Source organism: Rhinolophus sinicus, linkage group LG03 (assembly GCF_036562045.2).
Source record: "Rhinolophus sinicus isolate RSC01 linkage group LG03, ASM3656204v1, whole genome shotgun sequence".
Taxonomy (NCBI): domain Eukaryota; kingdom Metazoa; phylum Chordata; class Mammalia; order Chiroptera; family Rhinolophidae; genus Rhinolophus; species Rhinolophus sinicus.
In genome coordinates, this window is record NC_133753.1 from 116,000,061 (window position 1) to 116,025,903 (window position 25,843).

General features: G+C 40.7%; 1 protein-coding gene across 8 annotated transcripts in view; it reads right to left on the minus strand.

Moving 5' to 3' along the window:
- The window catches only part of SNCAIP (synuclein alpha interacting protein), a 141,407-nt gene that overhangs the window by 43,803 nt on the left and 71,761 nt on the right, over positions 1–25,843 (minus strand). For all 8 annotated transcript variants that reach the window (XM_074328559.1, XM_074328558.1, XM_074328564.1 and 5 more), the window contains exons 2-3: positions 20,041–20,143; positions 8,079–8,151 (exon numbers count right to left, since the gene is read on the minus strand). In XM_074328559.1, coding sequence (XP_074184660.1) covers positions 8,079–8,151; positions 20,041–20,097 — 130 coding nt within the window. In that variant the 5' untranslated portion in view covers positions 20,098–20,143. The remainder of the gene's footprint in view (positions 1–8,078; positions 8,152–20,040; positions 20,144–25,843) is intronic.

Below are 25,843 nucleotides of genomic sequence, written 5' to 3' on the forward strand. Positions count from 1 at the left end.
GAGACGACCACTCAGGGCCTTGGAGGCCACGTTGTTTATCCTGAGAACAACCTGTGGAAACTATTGCCTGGTTTTGAGCATTGAGGGACATGATCACATATGTATTTTTGAAAAAAATCTCTTGACCTTCTCATGGACAATGGATTATCACCCAGGTGGCCTAAGTCAGTGCTTCTCAAACTTGAATATACATAAAGGAATCACCTGGAGAGCTTGTTAAAATGCAGATTCTGATTCTGGAGTCTGGGGCAAGGTTTGAGAGTCTGCATTTCTAAGAAGCTTCCAGGTGATATGGATGGTACTGGTGCCAGTCCTGGGCCCCACTGTGAGATGCAAGGGCCTGAGGGATCAATTGCCATAGGATGGTCTGGGCTTTTGTGGATGCCTATTGACTGTCTCCAAGGAGTCTTCAACTACAAGACTCTAGGATTCTGTTTGTATTCAGTTTCTTTTATGATCTACCTTTCTTTCTTTCTTTCTTTCTTTCTTTCTTTCTTTCTTTCTTTCTTTCTTTCTTTCTTTCTTTCTTTCTTTCTCTCTCTCTCTCTCTCTCTCTCTCTCTCTCTCTCTCTCTCTCCTTCCTTCCTTCCTTCCTTTTTCCTTCCTTCCTTCCTTCCTTCCTTCCTTCCTTCCTTCCTTCCTTCCTTCCTTCCTTCCTTTCTTCCTTTCCTTCCTTTCTTTTTCTTTCTTTCTTTAAGGGAAGAGTGAAGGCAAAGGAGACATATGGATAAAGATCGGTCATTTAAAATGGGAAGACAGAGCCTGTGTAATGTTGAGAGGCAAAGGAAAAAGGATATGCTTTCAGCAACAAGTAGGGTGCTGTCAGAGATGATACAAAGTGCCCAAGCTAGGAACAACCCCCCTTCACACTTCAGCCTTGCGTTGGGAAGATGGTACAGGGGAAAACACTTCTCCCTTAGGACAGGGCTGACATTTCTGAGACGGAAGTCACTACGAGGCCTCAACAAGGTAAAAGGTACTTGTTCCTTGTCCTTGTGCGTCAGTTCTTTCCATCCCTGCCTAAATGCTTATCTCTGTACTTCTGGTTTCTCATTCTTCCTTACTGCAGATTTCCTGGACTCCTTTCTACCAAGAGGAGATTTCTCCATCAGCTTTAAGGAGGGGAGATGTTTCTTAGAGGACAATACAAATAAGTCAAAACATGGGAGAGGAGACTGGGACTCCCTTCCCCTAAATGTTTCCCTCTACTACTGTCTGTCTCATGCCTAACTTTCTAAACTTCACAATGCTACTGACCTTTTAGAACATCAAGGAGCTGCGGTGCCTATAGATATGGTTAAATAAAGAGAAGAAATGTTCAAGAGGAAAAGGGGCACAGATGCAATGTATTTAAGCTCTGCTACCTCCAGCCCCTGTCATTATTTTTGACTTTACCAGAGTTTAATTTTAGCTTTTCTATCCCCTCCCCCCTCACCCTGCTCCCATCTTTCCCCCAGTGACTTCTACTCTTTTCTTTGTCTTAGAAATATAAACAAAGTGTTAGTCATTTAAAGGCAGCGATGGTCTCTCCCTTTGGCCAGAGACGGCAGCTCTACTTTCAAGAGTAAGTTCTGTGGTTCATTCAAAATGATGGCCATGCACATTCTGTAATAACAGAAAACAGCAGATAAAATTGTCCTTACATTATGATTATAACCATACAAAAAAATTTGCCTCAAGAAAGAAATACAGTAATTGTGTTTTGGTGGCAGGGTTAATTGTAGTTTTTACTTTCCATTTTTTATAATGGATTATGTCACCTGTATAATTATATTTTTGTTAAAGAAAAATAATGTTTTATTGGACTAACAGTCTCACGATTTTTTTTTTTACTCTGTACATTTTTACTACAGTTAAATAAACTGAGATTTTTGTCATAAACGTTAGATTCTTTACCGCATTAACTTTACATGTTCATTTTCTTGATTGAGATCTGAGAAAATGTGTTTCCCTGTTCTTTGGAGTCCATTTTATGTTACATCATGGGAAATGGATTAATGAGCAGGATTTTCTATCTAAACTGCCATACCAACCATCCCTTTCACGCTCTTAGTATTAAACTTTAATAAAATTGAAAACAGGAGGTTTATATACTTAGCATCATCAGCTATGTCAAAGCAGTGTTGAAAGGATAAATTTCATGTCAACTTGTTATTTGAGGTGCTGGCTAAAATCCTTGAAAATCATAGAAAACCATATATTTTTCCAAAATTCAGGTTTGTCACAAAATTTACATGCACCGGGGCTAAAAATATAGCAAATTTGGAGTGCTTTTAGATATACATCCAAAATGACTTTTAACAGATACCATGTTGAAAAAGTACGGTGTTCCTTTACTCATTGTCATCCAAGTGATGTATTACTTAGGTATATTCCTTCAGAATTTTGTCTCACACGCATACCAGGGCCATTTATTATTGTTACATAACCAAATTTTTTATCCTCAGTGCCTCCAAGTTCTTAGATGTGAAGCTGCATTAATATTTATTTGTCTGCCTTCTTTCTTAGGAAAATTATACAATGAGCTCAGCAGATTCATATTTTGAAAGAATCATAAGACATTTAATGCACCATGAATTGGAACAAATGTGTATTTGAATGTCCAATTAATTTTTAAAAACTCGAAGTCAATGAAATTGAGTATGTTTGATTTGAATACCATATGTCAACATAACGTATTTTTGTCCTCACTTGGAGAAAACCGTGCAGCAGAGTTAACATTTACTGCCTCGGTAGTCCTCTTTTCCTTCCCGAGCAGCAGGAAGTAAGCGGAGAATGCATGCAAACATTTCATAGATAACTTCCATTAAGAGGTGTGAATTGTTTCACACATAACTTCCATGCTGCTAATCTTCGCCCCGACTACTAGCCACAGAGGGTTCCCTGGACTAAAATTACTCCTCAGTTGGCTCAACTTCATCATAGCTCTGGAGTCAGCAGCCCTGGTTTCAAATGTTGCTAGCTCTAGAACTATGGCCAAATTAGTTACCCTCCATGAGCCTTAGTTTCCACATCAATAAAATGGGCATAAGAATGGTCCTCCCTCAGACCATGCTTTCAAGGACAAATAAGCTATTTATAGAGGATCTGGCATAATGCCTGGTACACTAAGTACCTAAGAAACAACCGGAACTCTCCATAGCACCTACGCAATTCCAAGCACAGGCAAAATTTGTTCTCCGGCTTCCAACTGCTAGTTCTTCACCTCCTTCCCACCTTTTTGTGGTATCTCCAATACCTTCACACTTCTTTTCAAACCTTCCTTATCACAGAAATTTGAAACCCAGTCGGAGTGTAGTGTGGTTGATGGAGAACGATGTGAAATATTCCTGTCAGCGGAAAATGGGAATCAAAGCCTGTGGCTAACGGAGGGGCTCTCCCGGGGAACACCCGGCCTTGGTGAGCTCGCAGAAGGTGCAGAGACACTGTCCAGGCCCCTGGCGACACTCTGCCATTTGTCTTCTCAGATCCCACCGTGGATTGGGCCTGAGGTCCAGGGATGAAGTAGAGTGAGCCCTGGCGTGTGCGTCTCACAGAGGGGCTTCCACGGGCCACCCACAGGGCTCAGTGGACACTCTTGCTCCTCTGAGAACACTTGAAAAACAGGCAGAAGGGACAGGCCTGAGTCTTGTCTTTGCAGCCCACTTAGGAAGACAGGAAAGGTGTGTGGTAAGTCCCGAGGCTGATCTGTGGGGCTGACAGGCTCTGATCAGACCCTCAGGTTCAGTTCTGGGTGCTCCACTTTTAAGAGGGATGCTGAGCAACTGCAGTCATCCATGAGAGAGCAAGGAGAATGAGCACTGAAAACTGTGGAGGGAAATTTTAAGCTGGAGAGGACAAGGCGGAGAATGATGGCTATCTCCAAACACTTAGTGGCACCCTTGCCCACAATCCATTGTCCTGACATATGGATCCAAAGGAAGAACCAGGAGGAAAAGATAGAAATTCGAGAGACAATGCTTTGGGCTGAACAAACAACTTGACCTTTCTGGACAGGTGGCCTCATGAGACTTTATCGTGAGCTCCCTGTCCCTGAGGAGATGAAATACAGGCTAGATGACCCCGTGGGCAGAGTAGGAAGGACTGCCTTCCAAGCTCTGATGGACTGTGTGAATTGTTTTGTGCCTTTAAACACATGTTTTATTTGTAAATAATTAAAATATCTTTTCCATTTGTAAACAAATTTATAGAAGAGTTGAAAAAATTTGCACTCTCTCTTGCTCTCTCTCTCTCTCTCTCTCTCTCTCTCTCTCTCTCTCTCTCTCTCTATATATATATATATATATATATATATATATATATAGCGAGTTATGATTCCATATGCCGAGGCGTCTTTCCAAGTAATAGGATTTTAGAAAAACTGGACTCTAGCTGGTGGTGCCCCTCATGGCACCAGGCATAATAAATTTGACCACTGCACACGTGATGGATGGGGCCCTATAGAGTTTGACCTTGACCTCATCCTCACTTTGATCACCACGCTGCAGCTGCATTGATTTTCTTCTTCTTCCTCATACATGCGAAGCTCATTCCTGGCTCAGGGACTTTGCACTTGCTCGTTTCTCTGCCTCCAGCACTCTTCACTGGTATTTCATGGGGCTGGGTCCTTCTCACACTGCCTGAGCCCCCCAGGTTCCTCCTCCCCAACTCCTACAAGTTACTTTATCACATTGCCCCAGTCACCTCCTCTCACTGTCTGAAATGATCTGATTTAGTTGTTGATTTGCTTGCCTTTTGTCTGTCACCCCCTAGAAAGGAAGTGCCTTGAGAACAAGGGACATTGTCTATATCTTGTTACTGTGTCCTCAGTGCCTAGGACAGAGAACACTCAATAATTATTTGCTGAATGAATAAATAAAAAAAATAAATGGGTCCAAGAGCATCTGGTCAAAGAAGTGTTACTGTAAGAATGGACATTAGCATGCGCGACCTACACAAAGTAGAATGTACTTAGCAGACTTTTTAGAAAAGAAAAGAGAAATATCTTCATTTGCTGGAGTCTTCATTTGATAGAGTATATTCTAAGTGATAGGATATTTGGGGAAAAGTTTACCCAGAGGATGCCCCATCCAAAAGAAAGATGTAGACTGCTCTCAGAAGCCAATCTGCCTTCTGCTGCCATCTGTTTGAAAACAATCACCATAAAGATGGAAATTTACAAGCACTCCTGTGGCAGATTTCTCTTACGTGTTTCACATGAGGAAGTCTGGAGGAGTGCAGGAGGTGGTACTCCTACATTTGAATGCCCATGGAACTAACCGAAAATGCCTCAATTCTTTTGGAAACTGGCTGTGAAACTTTACTATGTTGAGATTTCTTTCAAAGGAGCCCACAGATAATTCTACATAATGCTATGGAGAGATGGATCGTTCCATGTGTTTCTTTTTCTAGGATCACTCTTACTCTATTAGAAAGTGGATTAGCAGCCTCCAAACGGTCCACCAAATTGGAGGAGCATATGTGATTACATTGAGTTTTTCCATCATACATCCAAATCCTATCAGGTCTAATTATTCTGAGCACTGGGTCATTGCTCCGGGCGAAGTTTCAAAGCTTCTAAACTTGAAACTGACCTCCTTCTTAACCAAATAAATGTCTAATATCATCTATGGTAGAAGTGGCTACAAGTCACACAACCTGGAGAAAATGGAATGAACGCATCCAAGGAAACATTATTTTTAAAAGCTTCAGTTAATTCACTTAACTTGGTAAGAATAGCTATATTAACAGAGAAAAGAAATTCACCACATAATCAATGAGGGAAAATGCTGATTTTTAAAGTTTCATAAGGATAATATCTGAAAATCCATTTAATGCCACCAAGTTCAGCTATCTGACAGGTAGTACGTGTAATGCATAAGAGAACACACTGTAAAGGCAGACGTCCTGAGGTCTGAATCCCTGTTTTGTAACTTAATTGCTGTGTGACTCTAGGCAAGACATTTAACATCTCAGTTCTGTGTCTCAGTTTGCCCATCTATAATACAAACATCCTAATAGTGCATAATTCACAGCGATTTTAGGATTAATTGAGCTAATATGAGTAAAGTGCTTACAACCATCCCTAGCAGGCACATTAAGCACTACTGAAGTGTTTGCTATCATTCTTCTCCCTTACTCCCCAACTCCAATTAATGAAAAAAGGAAATATTGTATCTTTAAAGTACCTTCATCTACATCACCTACTTTTTTTTGTTGTTGCTGTTCTTTTGGTTCTTTTTTTCTTTTTTGCCAATATGTAAAGGCAAGAAAAGAAAAGGTAGACAGATATAGAAGCAGAGACACAATAATCATTATTTGCATATGATACATGCCTACCAAAGAGAACCAACTAAACAATTACAAGCTTTAAGGAGTTGCCTGACTACTAGTCCCGTTATTTTTTTAAATGTGTAAAAAATAATCGCTTTCCAACAGCAAACACGAGTTACAAAACAATTGGTAAAATAAATTCCAACAGATGCGTATAAGACTTAAGATAATGCGGGGGTGGAAGAAATTTTACTTTACACTGATTTGTCTAATCATCAAATCTCTCATGAGACAGATTAACAAGAAAAAATAACCAAATTTAATTGCATAAATACATATGGGAACCCCACATACATGAGAAAGTAAAAGACCCCCATATATATGAGAGGTTCAGTACATCACCTACTTTTGATCCTACCAATAGGCTGGTAACATTGGAAGACCAAGTTTCTTGTTTTGTTTTATAAATAATTAGTCATAGGCTCAGAATCATGTAGCTGATAAATAGTTGAATGCTAAGTTGAACCCAGGTTATTTTCCTCTGAGGCTGGGGGCCTGTTCACTGCAGTCTGATCATAGGCCGGTGTCGAGCTTTGAACCTAGTGAGGCCTTTTAAGGAGACACATCCTGATAAGCCTTACAGCCAAAGCCTCTGTTAAACCCGATAGAAGCTTGAGTGTAGTTAAAAAAAAAAAAAAAAAAAAAAAAGGAAAATTAAACCTGAAGGTAAATGAAACCTTTTATTTGAACTTAAAACCATCTTCTATGATGTTTCTGACCCAAACATTGAAGCATGACTTTCACTCACACACAAAACCCAGAGATAAACAAACCTAGAAAGACTAATTATTTTCCCCGTCTCGTCTAAGCAAAATGTCAGAAGAAAACAAATAGTCCAGGAGAAAGTAAATTAGCTTCGTACAAGTCCTCTCAGTTTGAAAGTCCGAGAATTTTAGTAGCTGCATAGGTAAGGACCATCTATTTATTTTTAAACATGAGACACATAATTTGAGGATTATCGTAAGCCTTCCATCACCCATGGTTCTCAGGTTTCTAATTATCAGAGGAGGTCCAGTTTTGGCAAGGTTAACGGTGATGCCTTCGAGTCATTACTTGGAAAAATAATACACATCATTTCACAGTTTAATGCCAGGGTATCATTCCCATCAATATCCTTTTTTATTTTCATTTTTGCCCATCATGGAGAGAAAAGGAGAGAGGCTTAATTTGATTTACAGAGAGAAAAACAACCCTGAATGTAGTTGTTTTTTTTTGTCGGGGGTAGTGGGGTATGCAAAGAGAAAAGGTCAACCAGCTGGTTTTCATCTATGTGCCATAATTCTCTGTTTAGTTTACACTATTAAACTCCAAAGCTTTGCTTTAATCTTAACTGTTACAGTATGCCTTATTGCAGATTCTATCATGTCACATCCCTGATATGGTTTCAGACTTTGGCCAAGCATCATCCCCCAAGCTGGCCTTGCCATATGGGTAGCAAATGCATCCAACATTTTTTCTTTGGCGCCTGCATCATTATGTTTTGTCACCAATGGTTTCTCGGGTTTTCAGTAAATTGCTGTGTGTACTGTGGTTTGGGCTGTCGAGATGATCGCCTGCGTTTATTTGTATATAGCCACGTCCTCATTATGGCCCCCTGTCCTGTTAGCCTTTGGAGGATGACCTAACATCTGTTTGCCGAGGGTAGGGGTGAGAGGAGAAGCCATAAAAGAAAAAGAAACAGAAAGCAGCAGCAAACAATGGGGGTGAAAACAGCTCCCACACTCTAAAAGTCAGGATAAGGGGGAGAGGTGAGAAGCAAAACCTACCTGATCTGTCTTCGTTTTGTGAGTCACATCTTCGGCAGAGTTCTGGGATGGTCTTGAGTGATGTGACTGAATACTGAATGGGAAGTCAGAGAAAAGGGTGTAAAATAACGGCTTAACATGAGAGCACGACATTCACTTAAATTGGCCAGAAAAATCAAAACGCAAGGAGTGATACTTGAGTATATCATGTATATCCAGAAAGTCCAGCTTATTTTACTCTAACTGGGCTGTTTGGTGATCTGGCAGCAACACAAACTCTGCCTACAAGCATCTAAGCAGATGCAGATGAAAAAGCCCTTCATTAGCAAACAGGGTGAGGTGCAGCCATCACTTCTGCTACCTATGGAAGATGGAAGAATGTTCCGACCTTAAGAACTTCCAGAAGATGGCCATAATATGTGTAATCTGAATCCTAAGAGTGAACCTATGTGTGAAAAGCTGGAGGGAAGGAGCACCCAACTTCCTGCAGCATCCAGGGCAGCCAGGAGCCATATCTGTGCCAACGCTGACTGGACTATGCAAACATCCCTCCTGCTGCCACTTGCCACAGCTTTTACTGTGTGGCATCTGTAATCTCCATGGGGAATGACAGGGCAATGTTATAAAAAGCGAGAGGAGCATGGTTCTGTGTTTGAAAGCTCATCTGTTTCACATATAGATTAGAATGAACTGAAAGAAACCACCTTGTAGGTTCCATCCCAGCACCAACTCGGGCTGGCTCTCAGAATAACAAATTATGACCTAAGTGGGGGAGCATAAAAATCAGAAGCACTAAAACAAATGTGAAATCAATAGCTATGATTTATGGGAACTACATTTGGTGCCAATCAATCTTTCTTCTAGAGAAGGGTGTTTCACAACAAAAGGATGAACTCTTTCTTCAATCAAAGGGCTGTCTTCAATCGTACTTCAATTCATAAAATATAACTTCCTGAGAATATTTTACTCTGTACCTTTAGGGAACACGTTCTTATGTAAATCAGGATCTTTTATGAATTACTTCACTGTTGCAAAATTTGGGGGGATTGAAAGAAAACATTTAATCTAAAAGAAAAATGATCATGGGAAACTCATTAGGATTATTGTAGCATTACAAGTGAACAATGTGTAATTAGGACACATTTGTCAATAAGAAGGTACTTGAGTTAGCTTGATGTTGACAGATGAAGCATAGCGTCTACGTGGAGACCCTACCCTCAAGTGCTTTACACAGGGTGTCAGGACAGCTAGACAGAGGGAGAAGCAGTTGTAGCTATTGTCAGTTTGCCAATTACATGTCACAAACAAATTAAATATCCAGTGTTTCCAAGTGAAAAATAAAACCTCAAATGACTAATTAGAGAAATTACTCTTACCTGTCTGATGCAATAACATCCTGTTTGTGTGGGCCATTCCTCAGAGACTACAGGTACTTTAGCAAATCCACTCACATACTCAGAGGGAGGGAGGGAGGGAGGGCTGTCTCTTCAATCACAAATGAACTTCGAGGATTTTTTCCTTTTACATTATATTCTTTGGGGGTTGAGGTTAACACACGTACAGAAGGCTTTTTTTTTGCTGTTGTTGTTACTAATAAGGTACCTTATGTTTCTGGCCAAGTAAAAGCTCTCTAAGAAATCCGGTAGCTTCTTGAAACCAGCTGGTAAAGGTTAAATAATTACAGTCTATAATTCAATTAAAATTGAGCCTTTTGTTTTGGCTGCCATGTGCCCCATGAAAGCATCCTTTGGCAAAGTCTCACCCTCTTTCCCCCACCCTTTTACTTTTTTCTTTTTTTAAAAAAAAGAGGAATTTTTTTTTTTTTTTTTTAGAAAGAGGAAATTTAAGATTGATTGTGTTTAAATATAGTTAATGATAAATTCAATAAGGCTGCTCACTGGGCTTAATGAGTTATATTTGATTATACTGGGTGGGCTGCTATCAGTATTTCTAGCCACATGAATACTAACTGCCACCTCCCACTCCAAAGCGAAGCACGTCCGAGTCTCTGATTTATTAGTTGCACGTTCAACTCTTCCTATGCAACCTTAAAGGTCCATAGTGTTCAGTAACTTTTAATTTGAAGAGGTATAAATTTGAACAGCACAGCTGCCTGGTTGGTGTGGGGACGGACCCACAGGCAGGGAGACCAGTCTAGCTGATACCCACTCACTACCTCAACCTACGTCCCAGATGGTGGCTTTGCCTCTCCATTCTTGGTCATACAGGAAGAGGAAGTCACTTTTATGAAGACATACATCTTAATTCTTTGGGAAAAATGATCTTGAAGAAAAAGTCATGTGCTGTTCCTAGTAATGGAAATAAAAAGTACATCAATCTAAGAAAAGGACGGTGTGTTGGCCAGAAAAATCACTTTGGAATAACTGTAAAGGTATATGGAATGTCAAATTCAGCAATGACTCCAATTTATACTGTGAACAAATCCATCATTCTTTATAAAGACAGAAGGAAAATCCAATTTGTAGCTTTGTTCCAGTTCAGTACAAACACTGCTCTTTGGATAAAAGATAAGGCTTAAGGGAATGCTGCAAAGATGGTTAAGTTGTGATGTGAGGAGACGAAGAGGAAACATAATTCACAAAACTGACATGCAAAAACATTTTTTTTTTTGCTAATTTGGGAATAAGCAAATGACCCAGGAAGTCGCCCTTGCATGAACGCATTGTGCTGCCATCTGGGAGCTGAAAGGGAAAGCGTTCAAGGCCTTCATCCCAACGGACAGGACAGATGGCCTTTGATATGAAGCTGTCAGGTTGCCCACTCATTCTCAAGTCAATGGCCAGCTCCCATGGCAGCAACTATTGTCATTTTGTCCCTATTAGAACCAAAGCCCAATGTATCTTCCCTGTCTCTTGCCCCCAACCCAAGCCTTTATATTCTGTTCCCTTGATTCCTATTATCCTTGGGTGATAAGAGGAGGGGAGACTTGCAGATGGTTGAGATGCATTATATTTCCTATCTCTATGTTGCTCTGATATATTCGTTTTCTAAAAATCTTCCAGAGGGTATTCCCTGTAGAAACAGCCTTTTTGATCCAATTTTCTTTTCCCTTCCTCTATCATGTCTCAAGAAAAGCCCCTGCCAAAGGTTGACCAGCTGCCTCCGCTTCTTCAATGATCCCGTGCATTCAAAGTTTAGTTCCCCTTCTGTTCCTTTACTCCTGGGTCCTCCTTGCCTGCCAAGCCTTCCTCCAGCCAGGCCAACGGAACCGTTCTGCAAGGCCTGCTGTGTTCTGCCTTCTTCACTAAACCCTGGCTGACTGCTTCAGTCGCTCCGACTTTACCCTTTTCTGCCACTGGTAAAATACTGCTGGGCCTTGTGCTCTGTTGTTTTCTTTGTGTTAGTGTTGGCTCCCACAGGCACTTGGGGGAAAGGATGATATCTTTGATTTATATATATGCATGGTACACAGTGATTTATTAACCATCTGGCTGAAATTCCAAGATGCATACACATTTAATTAATCTCTGGGCATAATATTACCGGTGTGCAAAGGAGTTCTTTCATATTTAGGTAGTTAGTGCGAATTTCCTCCATGCTGCCATGCCTGCGCCACAATTAATTAGCTTTCTAAAATGCAAATTTGACTAAGGTGCTTCTCTGTTTCATATCCTCTACTGGCTCTGTACAGCCTGCCGGGCAGGACCATATGCCTCAGCATGGTACATGAATCCCACCATGAGTTCAAACTCATCTCTCACCATCGTCCATCTCTCTTTGGATTGTGGTAATACCAAATTTCATGTGGACCCCCTGTTTACTGTTTTATCTGTTTATACATGTATGCATGCTACTCCATCTACCTGGAATACTATTTCCCCCATTTTATTAGGAAAACAACTTTTAATTCTTCATGTTTGGCCTGGTTATCACTTCTACACTATCTTCTCTGACCCTCACAGATAGATGTAATTCCAGCTTTCAAACTGTGGTTTCCTGACCTGTGGCATCACTACCATCTAGGAACTTGTTAGGAATTCACATATTTGGGCCTCATCCCAGAAACTCTGAGGGCAGGGACCAGGAATCTGTGTTTTTATAAGCTATCCAAGTGATTCTGAAGTTCAAGAACCACTGCTCTATATTATTTCCTTATCTTAGATATATGTCTATGACAGACTCCATCACATAATGTTTAATTTATATGTTTACATAATTGCTTTCTTTACTTCTTGAGGGTGTGGACAATATTTTATTTACCAAAGATATTAGTACTTACTTAACTGGATAAATTGAATAACTATGTAGCCCATGATTTTAGTGACAATAGTAATAGTAACAACATGATAGTAGTTAATATTTATACAGCACTAATCTTAGAAAAACCCATAATTACAAGTCTAGCAATGTAATCGTGGCATATTTAAAAGAAAAAAAACTACTTCTAATATATTCATAGTATGAGTGCTGGTTGATGCCTTAGCCTTTTGTATAAAGAACAATGGATTTGGAGCCAGAAGATCTGGATTCAAGTCCCAGTTCGGGTATTTATTAACTCTGTGGTTTTTGTACAAATCATTTCCTATCTCTGGGGCTCAGTGTCCTTATCTATAAAACATAGATAATCATACAGGACAATGTAAGTGAAGTCAATTTGCAAATGGTGTTAAGTGATTCCGTCTCATCTCTTTAACCTTTTTTCCATGTGGGCACCACAGCGTTTACCTCTCATCTTCATCCCACTCATGATTTTAAACTCAGTAGTTCAAAATGTGAGACTTAATGAGGCAGGAAGAGGGGGCTGAGCTGGGACTGGAAAGAAAGGATTGCTCAGCCTGTCTCAGCACGTTATTTGGCTTCTCTTTGGTCTTTCCTCATCCAGGAGAGTCCGTCGCCAAGAGCTGACACTGAACCTTAGCTTCACAAACTACCTAGAGTTGATGGGATGCAAGACAATCCTACACATCTCAGCCTGCACCAGTCAATTTTGTCACGCTGCCATGCAAAATAGGTTGACCGTACACAGGATTCATAATAACAGTCCGTGAATTCTACATGGGACTATGGGGATCTCTGAGCACCCTAGACATTGTTCAGGCCTGAAAAGCCTTGGCCCGTACTCCTGGAAGCCGGAGCCAGTTGGGTGAATAAGCAGACGTAACTCAAACGGTAATGAGCCACAGAAAATGAGAGAACCAACATCCCAAGCACCTTTTCAAGCTAGAGACTTTTAAGAAACTAAGGTTCTATTAAGTTTCCAAAAGAAACAATTAAGCCAGCCATCCAAACAACTATCCTGAAATTACTTGTGTGATTTCTCACACAGCTTTCCAAAACTCAAGCAGGCATCTCAACAGGCTCAATGAAAGGAGCTGGTAGTGAAAGCAAAGACAGCTGAAATGAGATTTGTCAGAAACATAATATTTTTCTAAAAGTTTGACATTTTTCTCCACTGGCCTGCCCTTCCAATTCAGGAAGGGGTGTCCTGACTCCACACCCTCCATATGTTCCATTGTCCTTTCTCTGAGGATGTGGTACCAAGAGTCCACCTCCTTATTGCTAGCCTTCTGTTTGTGCTCGGGTCTCCTGTCCCATCGCCTCAGGTCTCTGGCTCTGCCATCATGCCCTCTTCTCCCCTTTCAGCCACTCTCTGAACATCGGCTCTCTTCTCGGGTCCTGTAAAAATAAACAAGCACCCCCACCACCTCAAGACATACTGCCTCCCCAGCTGACCATGGACTTCCCTGCTCTTGTGTTCACAGCTATCTTTCCTGAAAGAATCGCCGTGGTTCTCGTCTCTACTTCCTGACCTCTCTGCCTTTACTCCACCACCACATGGCTTCTGCCCCATCACCTCACAGGTGCTGCGCTTATTACGGCTACCTATGAGTCTTAACTGGAAAATCCAGGGAGCACTTTTCAACCTTTCTCTTTATAATGACCTATTTCCCACTACTGACCACTTCCTTCCTAAAACTCTGTAAATCCCTCCCCACTGTTTACCTCCCTTAGTATTCCTCCTGTATCTCTGAAAAATTTATTTCCAGTCTCTTATATGGGGACTAGTATCTGATGCATAGTAAGTGTTCATTAAGTGTTAGCTATTATTATTTACATTAAAAAGTATAAAAAATGAGTATTTAAAAATAAAGCTAAAGTAATAGTAACTACTGAGGCAAAAACTACAAATTACAAAATAAATGTATCTTGGAGCAGGGCAGATGACTGGACATAATCTTTGCTCAATTTCAGTGATGGTCTAATTTTCATTATGAACTGGTAATCATTTACCACGGAAATATAAAGGCTGCGTGTCAAGAATGGGGTTCAATACTGTAATTCAATGTGCCGTATATGCAGAAATTTCATAACTGACATTTCATAATCTACTCACTGTTATTATAGAGTATTGTAAGCTCTGTGAAAACACAGACCAAGTCTGTGTCATTCACCCCAAGCCTAGAACCATGCTTGATATACTGTAAATTTTTAATAAATATTTCTTGAGTAGATTGGCATAAAATATAATTAATTATGCATAAGAGATAATTGTTTGTGTAAATAATCTGCATAGTCAATCTAATACATGCTATTACTACTATCAGGCAAGATAAGAACCTTTAGGGCTATCCGCAGAGAAAGAGGAGAGCAAATAAAAAGAAAAATCTGGCAGTTACTTATACTTCTTGGAAATCATTCTATCCATAAAGTTGCTCTCTACCTTCTCAGGAAGGAATGTCGGGTCCAAGATTTGGAGTTCTGGGACCTGGGTTACAGTACTGGGCTTTAACACTAGCTTTGGCACAGGATCCTGTAAGTCACCTTGTCTGGATTAGATTATTCCGAATTCCTTTTCTGACGGATTAAGAAAACAAGGTAAGACCTATGACAATGACATACGAGCCTAGGACAAGACGTGAAGTTTTTTATAATGGGGAGCTGGAGAAGAGAGAAATGAGAGGCAATTTAGACTTGAATACAGGGCATTGCAAAATGAACATCTGAACAGTTGGTGAAACTAGATCACACTGAGAAGCACGAAGAGAAGTTTTAATTAGATAAGAGCAGGATGGCTGTAGGCAGGGCAGTGCTAATAGACAAGGGACAGGGAAGAAGGGACTGAGACAGCCAGATACCACGTGAAAGTCTTGGTCACCTTTTGGAAAGCACAGAAGAAAGTATAACAGGATCTTACTCAGAAATAACAGATTCCTTGCTAGGAAGGAGGGACAAGCCAGGTTCTTTGTACCTTCAATATCTTTATACTCTCTCATATCACAGCTAAAATCAGGGCAAAAGCTATACTCTTTACCTGCCCAACTCTTTGCCTGAGTCCATTTGATAAGCAATTCATGTTCTTCCTTTCTCAACGTCTCCCACTGCTGTGAAATGGCTCTTTGTCAAAATGTAATGCAATCTGGGAAGTAACAGTGGATTGAATTTAGGAAAAGGTGGTGCTCACAAAACAGAGGTGGGCAGGTATCGTAGTGCTAGTCATGTTTGATCTATAGGATGGAAAAATGTGCAAACTTATTGCAAGTGAGATTTGTCTGCGATATAAATTCAGTTTTCCCTACCAGACAGCGGTTAAACACCTTAGGGACATGAATTCACTTAATTGTGTGTTATTACTCTAGGTTGCAAGGGATTGGGTCAAAGGGGATAGAAAGTGGAAGGACACTTATTTAACTTGATCTCATTTGACTTGCACAACATATAGGTTATGTAATTACCAACAATGTCAGCTTTCACCTCAGTTGCAGTCACAATGATACAGAAAGACAACAAAAATTCCGGTTCAGGGAAATAGAGTATTTTCCTTTCTTGTATTTGTGTGTACATTAGTATGTGTGTGTATTTACATGTATATGTACATATGTACATGTAAGTATTTGTATACATGTGTATGTGTATGTGTATATACTTATAAATATGTGGAGATATTATATATATGTATGCATATATATATATATGTAATTTCAAATTTTCTCCATAAAATCCAGGGCAATAGGTAGAGAAGACTATTATTTTACAGATGGGGAAGTTGAGGTGCAATAGAATTAAGAGACTTGCCTCAGGTAGCTTTGCTTGTCTCATTTTATTTATTTGTAATGTATACCCACTCCATTAGCTCCCAAAAGCTTTTGGTAATTGCTTCAGTACCTACTTGGGGACAGTGATGCGTGAGATGACTGGTTCAGAGATTCTTCTACTCAAGCAAGCTGCTCAGAAGAGGAAGAGGCATATGGTCAAACAGTTCTGCATTAAATCCTGACCCGGCCACTTATGTGGGACCTCGTGAAAGTCATACGACCTCTTTAAGCCTCATTTTCTTCATCTGCCAAACAAGGGATTAAAATAGGGCCTGCTTTGCAGAGTTGATGTGAGGTTTAAATAAGACATTTGCCTTAAACAGTTCAGTGCAGTGTGTGGCAGCAGCAACATTTGAAGTTTCTGAGTAAAGCTCTTCCACAGATCCATGCTGCAGCCTCTGCTGTATTCAGTCCTGTGGATAATACTATTTTTAAGAACAGCAGATTGTCTCCCTTAATAAAATAAATGCACCACGGCTACTAAGAACTCTATGGGTAAAATAGTATTCCTGAGCATTTTTCTTTTTCAAGATGGAAGGATCTGGCTTCCGTATGAATAAAGAAATCTGTAAACCCCTTTGCAGTGACAGAAAAGCTCTACTTGGACTTTCTGTGTTTATGTGTGTCGTCATCTCTCCCTCACAGATCTGCAATTATTGCACAATGTTCAGCCCTTTTAGATGGCAGGGTCATAAGAATGTATAGTTTAAACCCTGCATTTTGCAAAGGATGAGCATTATTTTTGAGTCTGGGAAGCTTCACATTAATTTGAGTGCCTTCTGTGTTTTGTCTCATTAGGTAAAGGCAAAAAAGTTCCAGTTGTTTTTTTCTTTTTTTTTGTACTAACATACAGCTTGTGTTTTAATTAAAACAAGAACCAGGCTCATGACCAGAGGGGAAAATCATGAAACAGAAAGCCTAGACTACGTAATAAGGCAATGTCTGGAGAGGAAGAAGAGCGGTTTTAAACGTGGGCATCTTTTGGTAAACATCTTTTTCAAATGTATTGTTCATTACCCTCGCCCCTTCTGCCACTTAATGGTAAAGAGGATGAAGGGCTGTCAGCGACAGAGGTATATGGAATCCTAAAAATAAAGGCATGTTTATGGGAGACTACATTTCTTTCTTTGCCAGTGAATTAGCAAGTTGGACACATCATCCTTTTTCAATGTTGGCATCTGAAGCGTCTTCATTTAGCCCCTAAAGCAGTTGTAACACTTATTGCCCCTAGGTTACCTAAATAGGCTGAGAACAATCCTTTCAGTATTAAAGAGGTCATCTCTGCCGCTTTCCCTGTGAAGTCATTATATGAGAACAACACGATTGATTTAAGGTATTGAACCTGGATCAGGCTGGACGATGAAATAATCTACCCCGTTATAGAGGTTGCCGGTCAAGGTCGAGCTTCTTCAGTTTCATGTGGATATTTACAGGCCAGGATTGTTCATCCTCAGTACCTATCAACATTTTAGGCCAGATAATTCTTTGTTGTAGGAGATTTTCCTGTGCATTTTAGGTTGTCTAGAAGCATCCTTGCTCTCTCTCTGCCCACTAGATGCCACTGGCACATCCCCAGTTATGACAAACAAAACTGTCCCCAGGTATTGCCAAATGTCCCCCCAGAGGGTGGGTAAAATTGACCCTGACGAGGACCACTTCAACAGACTTCATCTTGGAGAGGCAGTCAAATGTTGTGACGAAAACTGGATATTCTGCAGACAAAGGACGCCTAACTAGCTGGGTGACTGAACAAGGTATATAACATCTCCATGCTGCAGTTTCCTCATCGGTCAAATGAAGAGAATAATAAGTACCTTCTTCATAGGGCTGTTGTGAAGATCAAACAAGATAATGTCTATCCCATAGGAAGTATTCAAGAAATATTGGCCATTATGAAGCTTTCAACAATTCTAGGCACATCCATTTCTTTTCCTTCTCATGAATAAGCTTAAATGCAGGTGAAAGATCCAAACAATAGAAATGTAATTAAAGGGGACGGGGGAAGGTTGGAGTGCAGTGACACAATTACAGATGGATATCTTTATTTACGTTTCAGAGTGGTGAAGTTATAGAAGCTCAACTATTGTGGAATCCTATATCCCAACTTGCTAAATAGCTTCAGTTATTGCTTAACATTTTATCTTTTAAGTGTGGAAATTCCTAATTCATCAAAATTATGGGCTGCTGCCAGATGATTCCTCTGTAAATACAACTGCTCTATTGTACTGGTTTTTTTTGTGTGTTTTTTTTTTAAAGTTTTGACATGATGCCTGGTGTTTTCCCTTGAGTTTTTTCTTCACCATCGGTCCTATAAATATTATTGTATTATTCATTGAAATAATAACAAAAACTACCATTTATTTCTGAGAGCAACTTATTGCGTGCCAAGCTAAGTGCTTCACATATATCTTCAAAAAACAAAACAACAACAAAAAACACCTTAGAATTTAGGTGGGTAGCTCAGAGGTGAAGTTAATGTGCCCCAGCTAGCAGAGGACAGAAAAGTCTGCAGCCCAGACTGGTGCCTTCAAACCCACGCTCTTAAAATGCAAGTTCGTTACCAAAGCTCAGAGAGGTACCCCAAACTCCTAATCATCACACAAGTTTCCCTTTCTAAAACATCTTCCATCCTACCCACACCTCCCCACATTATCATTTACTTTCTTTGCTTTCCCCCCACTCAGCTCAAAATACCTCAGGGGGCGTGGTTATAAAAGAAGCACGCTCTGAACACTTTTAATTCAAGCACAGTAATTTAAAGAGAGAACGAGACAGACAGGAAGATACAATGGAAAGGAAGAAACTCACTTCACATTGGTCTTGACAAAGATTAATAAAATTGTCTGGAAGCTGAAGTAGGGAAAAATTGAATTCCCATTTCCCTGGTACGAAGACTCATCCAAGATTGTATAAACCAGATCATTCATCAAACTCATCCCAGTAATCCAATTCTTGCACACAATATGCAAATTGTATTTCAAACTAAGAAGCAAAGGAGAGGAATCCTGCTCTTGCCAGAGGCATGTTAAAGCAAGCTTATCTTTTTGAGACAGTTTCTAGTGGTGACCCAAAGCTATGAGAGAGTAATACAAAAAAAGTAAGGTCGGAAATTGTGACCTTGGAGGTTCTGGGAAGAAAAGTCACATGACTAGTTCAGAAACAGCAACCTTCTCATGACATACTTTGAGAGCCCACTTTGGCTGGGCGGGCACAAGAGACCAACGTGTTTACTGGTAGGCCTCTGGCAGAATGGACTGTGTAGCCCAGGATAAGTCAGTCAGCTCTAAGCAGGGTACATGTAGATGACCCATTCCAAGTAGCCATAAGATCCAAGAAGCTCAAGAGCCCACATCGTTACAGAGTTAGGCAGGGCCTCACCGTTCAGCTGGCTCAGTACATATCGATGCATGACTCTTCCTCAATATTTCCCACAAGCATCCAACCTATGCTTTGAAACCTACAGCGACTGGAAGGACTCCTGTTATTGCTCATCAGTTAATAACTTGACCATCCTTCATTACATATGCTTGTGAACGCTACAGAATGCTGGCTGTGCCATAGGCAGTCATATACAGGGAATTAACATTGATAGGGTTGTGTGCATAAGTAACTCTATGAAAGTGCCTACTATATGCAGGCACCTTATAAATTTACTCAGCAAATAACTGTGGCAATAATGAAAGATGTCAGGAATGGAAGGCTCAGTGAGGTTAAATGCCATTCCCACCCACGTTCATACAATTAAGTAGGATTCATTTCTAGGTCCAGGATACCCGCAAACCACACATTGTCTGCCACACAGGATTCTGCTGTCAATTTCTAAATGTGGTTGGAAGACTTTAGGATATACAGACTTTACCAGAGAAAGCAGCCCGTGTAGGTAAAGGCAGAGTCTCCAGAAAACATTATTCACAAGTAGTAATACTTACGGATATGTCATCACTGAAGTCAATTTCATCCAGATCAAGGTATTCAGGGGCTTCCATTATTCTTCTTTGCACATTTTGAGTAAGGTCAAATACTTATAAATTCCTGGACAAGACAGAAGCAGAAAAGACAGGCAAAAAGATTAGCTACTTTGACAAACAAAAATCGTATCTATATTTAAATAAACAAAATGGAAAAGGTATGTGGGGCTAATGTTGCTTTTGAGCACATTTTCTCTCTTCAAGTGTCCCCAGCCTGACTTTCCAGAAACCTTAATTTAAGCGTAGTTCCTCCAGGCCCCCAGGATGGCTTCCCAGCAAGTATCCATAGTCCTTTGCTTTACTTCACTTATGCCTGTTTGTCTTTTCCGGAACGCTACGTCAGGTCAAATTCTTTCTGTGTGATCAGTATTAGCATTGACCCACACGTTGCACATACTACACTTGGGGTAGGGCTTTGAGGATGAGTAGCCCTGAAATCTCAGGAGAGCCATATTCCAACGTTTATACGGGCATTTCCCTGGATGCTATCCACAGAGCAATGAATGCTGAATCTCTGCAGTAATTACACAAGCAAAAGACCAACTAACCAACAGTAATGGATACTTCAGCATTTATAGTACAACCCCCGGTTCATCCTTCAAAAAAGAAAAAGTTAAAACAAGTACCTAAGTACAGATTTAAACCCCAGAGTTATTGCATTGCCCCTGCTTCCAATAGCTTTGCCTGACTATACCAGAGGGACCTGGCGTCAGCACTGAATGTCCTCAGTCAGCACTTGCCTCGGGGCTGCCTGTGGCAATTCTTTAAATCTGTCAAGGAAGATACATCACCTCATAGTTCATTTTCTCATCACTTATCATCACCACCATCGGTGGTGGCAGTGGCACCTACAGATGTCAAGTACAGAAATATAGACCTCCTGGCAGTGCCTTAGAGTGAAGTTATCTTCCGCAGGCCCAACTCTCAGATATCGAAAACAGTACCATTTCCTGTAACTTGTCTTTCTTATTATAAAGACCGCCTTATGTATTATACCAAGGCGTGAGAAGTAATTTATTTTCTCCTCTTTCCTTTTTCTAATCAAGGGGTACTTTGCCAAAGAGAAAGAAATGCATTCCTGGAAAGTGAAAATAAATCTAGGCCAATGAAAATGGACTAATTACAATAAGATCAAGAATGTAAAAATACTTATTTTTTAAAGGAAACTCTTACTCTGAAGGCACTGCTTTCTCATTTTGAGGTGTTTTGTTGTTGTTGTCTTGTTTGTTTGTTTTAGCTACACAAATAGAATTATAATAAAGGGGGAAATACTCACTTGCCAACTCATACCTCAAACCCATCACTTGATAAAATTTTCAATGTTTCCTCTCCTTCCCGTTCCCACATGCATGTACCATTTTTATACATTTTTAATTATAGCAGATATAGAATTGGTCCAAGAAAAGGTTAGGAATGCTACTACCATATTCAAATGAGATTTTCCATTTACAATAAATATTAAAAGTTCTTCTGAAATCACAGTAACATAAAAATGAAAATAAATTTATATTTGTTAAAAATATATGTATACATATACCCATATATATGTATGTGTGTGTGTGTGTGTGTGTGTATATATATATATATATATATATATATATACACCTACAGAAATGTTATTACTTATGGAAATCCAAAAATAGGTTCTTAAGCAAATTGCCTCATACAACAAATATATCTCTTTTCCTCTAATCCTCAAAAGGTTTTCAGAGAAAAACACACTCATATATGCAAGTTACTCAACATGATGTTCTCTTCCATTCTGGTAGATTCTGAGACAATCTAGACTCTCTGCATTCCAGCTCATCAGCTAACAGGCTTTCTCCTAATCCAACTGCTTTTTACTAAGTCTGTTCTCCACAATGAATTGTTGATTTATACACTATTCCCATGGCTTTGGTGAACACAAAGATGGTGCTAGGTGTCAGGATGCGGTACAAAGAAAATATCACCAGAAACATGGAAACATGGGGAGATGAAGCAAAAAAACATGCATCAATGCGGGGACCGGACCAAGTGGATCTACAAATATACAGAAATACAAAACTAAATGCAAAATGTAAATGAATACGTCTTAACCAAGAAAATAAACAAATAATCACTGAGCCACTGTTTGAGGTGTTCTGATAATATGAAGAGCAATATACACTCAAGTGTGGCCGTTCTCATGGAACACAGCCAGCGGATAACATAAATCATGACATTAAAGCAGAAAACCTTTACATTTGGACTAGGAGGATGGCACTAAGATTCTTTATTCTATAGTCCAGAACACAGGAGTTACAACAGTTCCAGCCCGTTACAGGAAGACCTGGGCCACTGCTCACATTTGTCTCAGTCGGTTGGATTGTCCAGCCTCAGACTAAGGGGCGCAAGGCATGCAGGACTCTCTTTCCCTTCCCAATGGGCCTTTATGTGCAGCCATCTCCTTTAAGATACCTTCCTCTATCCAGGACCCAGTTCCTTTGAGCTGGTTTCAATGCTTCTCTCTTGCCAGGTGCCACTTTGAAAATATTACATCCTCATTTGTAACGTGCAAAAACCCCCGTGGTTCACCACCAATCCCGGCCACATTCCCAACATTAATTGCTTCTTCTCGGTTGTGGGTGAGTCCACAGTAGTTCCAGTGTTCACTGCCTGTTCCTTCCTCATCTGCCCTTCCTCTGAGCACCTGGTACCCTCAGGCACTCCTGTCCGAGGAATTAGGGAAGCGATGGGACAGGATTAGGTCAGGTTAGAGCAGAAGCTACAAATAAGGAACATGATAAGGAAACTGAGCTGGGCTGTGGCTGCTTTTCTAATCCGGGTATCCTGGCACCATCCCATCCCACACACCAGCCCACAATGGAAACCAGCGAGCCCCTTTTCTGACCAAGGACATATGGGCTCTGTACAGCTACAGAGGGCACATGCTGCAGGCCCATGAGCCGAATCTGGCCTACAGATGTGATATGTTTGGCTCTAGCAGTGTTTTCAAAATAATCGAATCAGTTGCCAACATGTAGACCTTGGGTGATTTCACATAAAATTCTGGGTTTTTGGCTTCACTTTAAAAATGTCTCAAGCTGTGGCAGCACAGGTCTGCATTCCCAGTAACAACAGTTGGCTTCAGCTGAGCCGCAGCTGCCCCTACCTGTCCAGGAGGCCTGCTCCCCAGTTCACCCCCTCCCCTCCCATCTGCTCTCCTCACTGACATGCCCTGCCTGGCCTTTGGGGCATTTGAGTGTCGGGCTCTTCAAAGGAATTCAGTATTAAACAATAAGTACCACCCTCTCCTCACTATTTTTTTTATTGGTACCTCCTGCCAAATCATGTTTACTTCATTTGGATTCTAAGATGGAGTTTGTATTCTAAGATTGTTTTAAATTCTCATACCACAACAGCAACAAAATAAAATGTCTTACAAATAAACTACTAGCATGTTACAATCCGTGCTTTTACGGAGCCTCCATTGTATCTCTTGGTACTAGAGAAAGAAAACCTCCACAAACATCATAAATGTTATGAGGTAGAGGTTATGTTTCCCTCCCTTTACAACTGGAGGAAGGAAGGGGTCTTGCCTTGTTGTGATTGGCGTTGTGGGTTTACATGGTGCCATTTCACTGTTGTGACTAGAGGGGAAGGCTGGAAGCTGTGCCAAGTGTAAGCCCAGAAAAACACCAAAGCCGTCGCCCTCTGGCCAGACCAGCAGCTCGGACACAAGAGGACCAGTCTTACTCAAGGGCAACGAGGATGGGTTTACGCCTAATTGAAAAATATTGTTCAGCCTCCCTTTACATGAGATTGTATTGCTGGGCATTATAGTTGGTCCTGGACTCCTTGGGACTTCAGGACCCAGTCATTTATAAATGTGGACGGCACTCCCACCCTATCGGCCCTGACCCTACAAACTGCCGTTACTCCTCCCAGGTTCTCTGAGGGCCCGAGGACCTTTTGTATCGCCGCCCCTTTTCCCCAACTCATCTCTTACAAGGTCTGCCTTCCTTTTCAGTGCTGTTGACCCCTTGAAATGATTCCATTTCATCTCAGTTGGGCTTTTCATTTTTCTTTACTGCCGCTGGCAAGGTTTAGTTTGTTATTCACTTAGGCAGTTGTGCGTTTAATTTTTTATCGGGAGGGGTAGGGGTGAAGATGGAGATTGGGTAGGGCGTGGGAGAGCAGAGAAGAGTAATGGAAACATTTTCTAACGGTATAGCTCTTCCAGTTTGGGTAGGAAAAGTTATAGAAAGGGAAAGAATAAAAATATTAGGACGTGCAGACACAGGGCTAGGTGGTGGGAGCTGTGTGCCATGCAGAAGCTGTGGTGACATACCGCCCCCCTTATTTTGATGTTCCCAATGTATTGGGAGAAACTCTACCCAACTCCAAACTGATGCCTGGCTAGAGGAGATAAAGAACAAAATAATCACCATCAGCTGTACACAATGTCTGTAGGATTTTTCCCACTCTCACTGAGTTTTATAAACTGCCAAGAACAGAAGGCCCTCCAGTGCCTGCTAAAGTGGGAGGGAGGGGCTCATTGCTCTAATGGGTCTATCAACACCATGTCACCTTCTCAGGAGTGGCCTCAGTGATGGGCCAGTGGCTTCCTTCAAGGGAGGATTCAATTTGGGAAAGAGTCCAACTGGATAATAAAAAGTAGGTAAGCAATTTAAAAAATAGCCTCCTCCTTCAGTATTCTGATTTTCAGGTGATATTTTAATTGTTGTTGTAGTCATAACTTGAAAACTGATTCTAAAAATAAGTCCAAATGAGGACTTCCAAAAATTTGTTGGGTAATGGCAGCATCACTGGAAAACGTTTGGAGTGGCCAACAAAATTTCTTTGAGAAATTACACTCTTTTAACGTGTACATTCTGGTGTGCTTGGCTCATAAAAGGCTTACTGATTTGTGACTACAGTCACATATCACATAAATTGCTCTACAGAAATTCTTCTTAAAATCAATTGCCTCACTCCATTTTATAAGGAGTCAACGTGGACTCATTCTGAAGGCTCGTGTTACACAGTTTTCTCCTTTTCTGCCAAAGTCACTATTGCTACATTTACCAGTAAAGTACGAGGCCCCGTAATTAAAAGTAAGTTGAGGCTTGTCAAAATAAATGAGCAGAGTACATTCGGTGATGAGGTAACCTCGATCGATTTGCATTACTTCTTTCTTTACTCTTTAAATCACCAATACTTGGGGACACAGCAGCTCCCTATACACCTACACACACACACACACACACACACACACACACACAAACTCAGTTTCCACTGGGATAAATTTTCAGTTTGAAAGCCTGAACATAGATACTAGACTGACTTTCTTTAAATATAACAAGAGCTTAAAAAAAAAAAAATAAATCAGAAACTCAGTACTGGAATCCTTGGGTGGAAAAAAGTGGAATATATGAAATGTTGTCCCCAGTTGGCTCAGTAGCTTGGCTGGCAAGGAAGCAACTCATTCCAAATGTTGGATTCAGTTTCTTTCACTCTTTGATTCAACAGTGGCCAGAAGCATGGCAGTCACTAAACGTCTAGTCCTGAAGCAGAAAAATGATAGAGGCAAGAAATTTCTACTGGAAAGAGGCAACTGAAGGCGAGCCAAGAAGTACACATGAAGAAAAAGGGGGGAAGCACGAGCTCTGTAGATCTCATCCACTTCTTCACTTGTGGAATATTCCTGCGTGTACATACTGGATAAGACCTATACTGCTCTCTGTGCCAGTAGGGGGCACACAGGAGAGGGGAGACAGACAAGAAAACAAGCCATGACAAT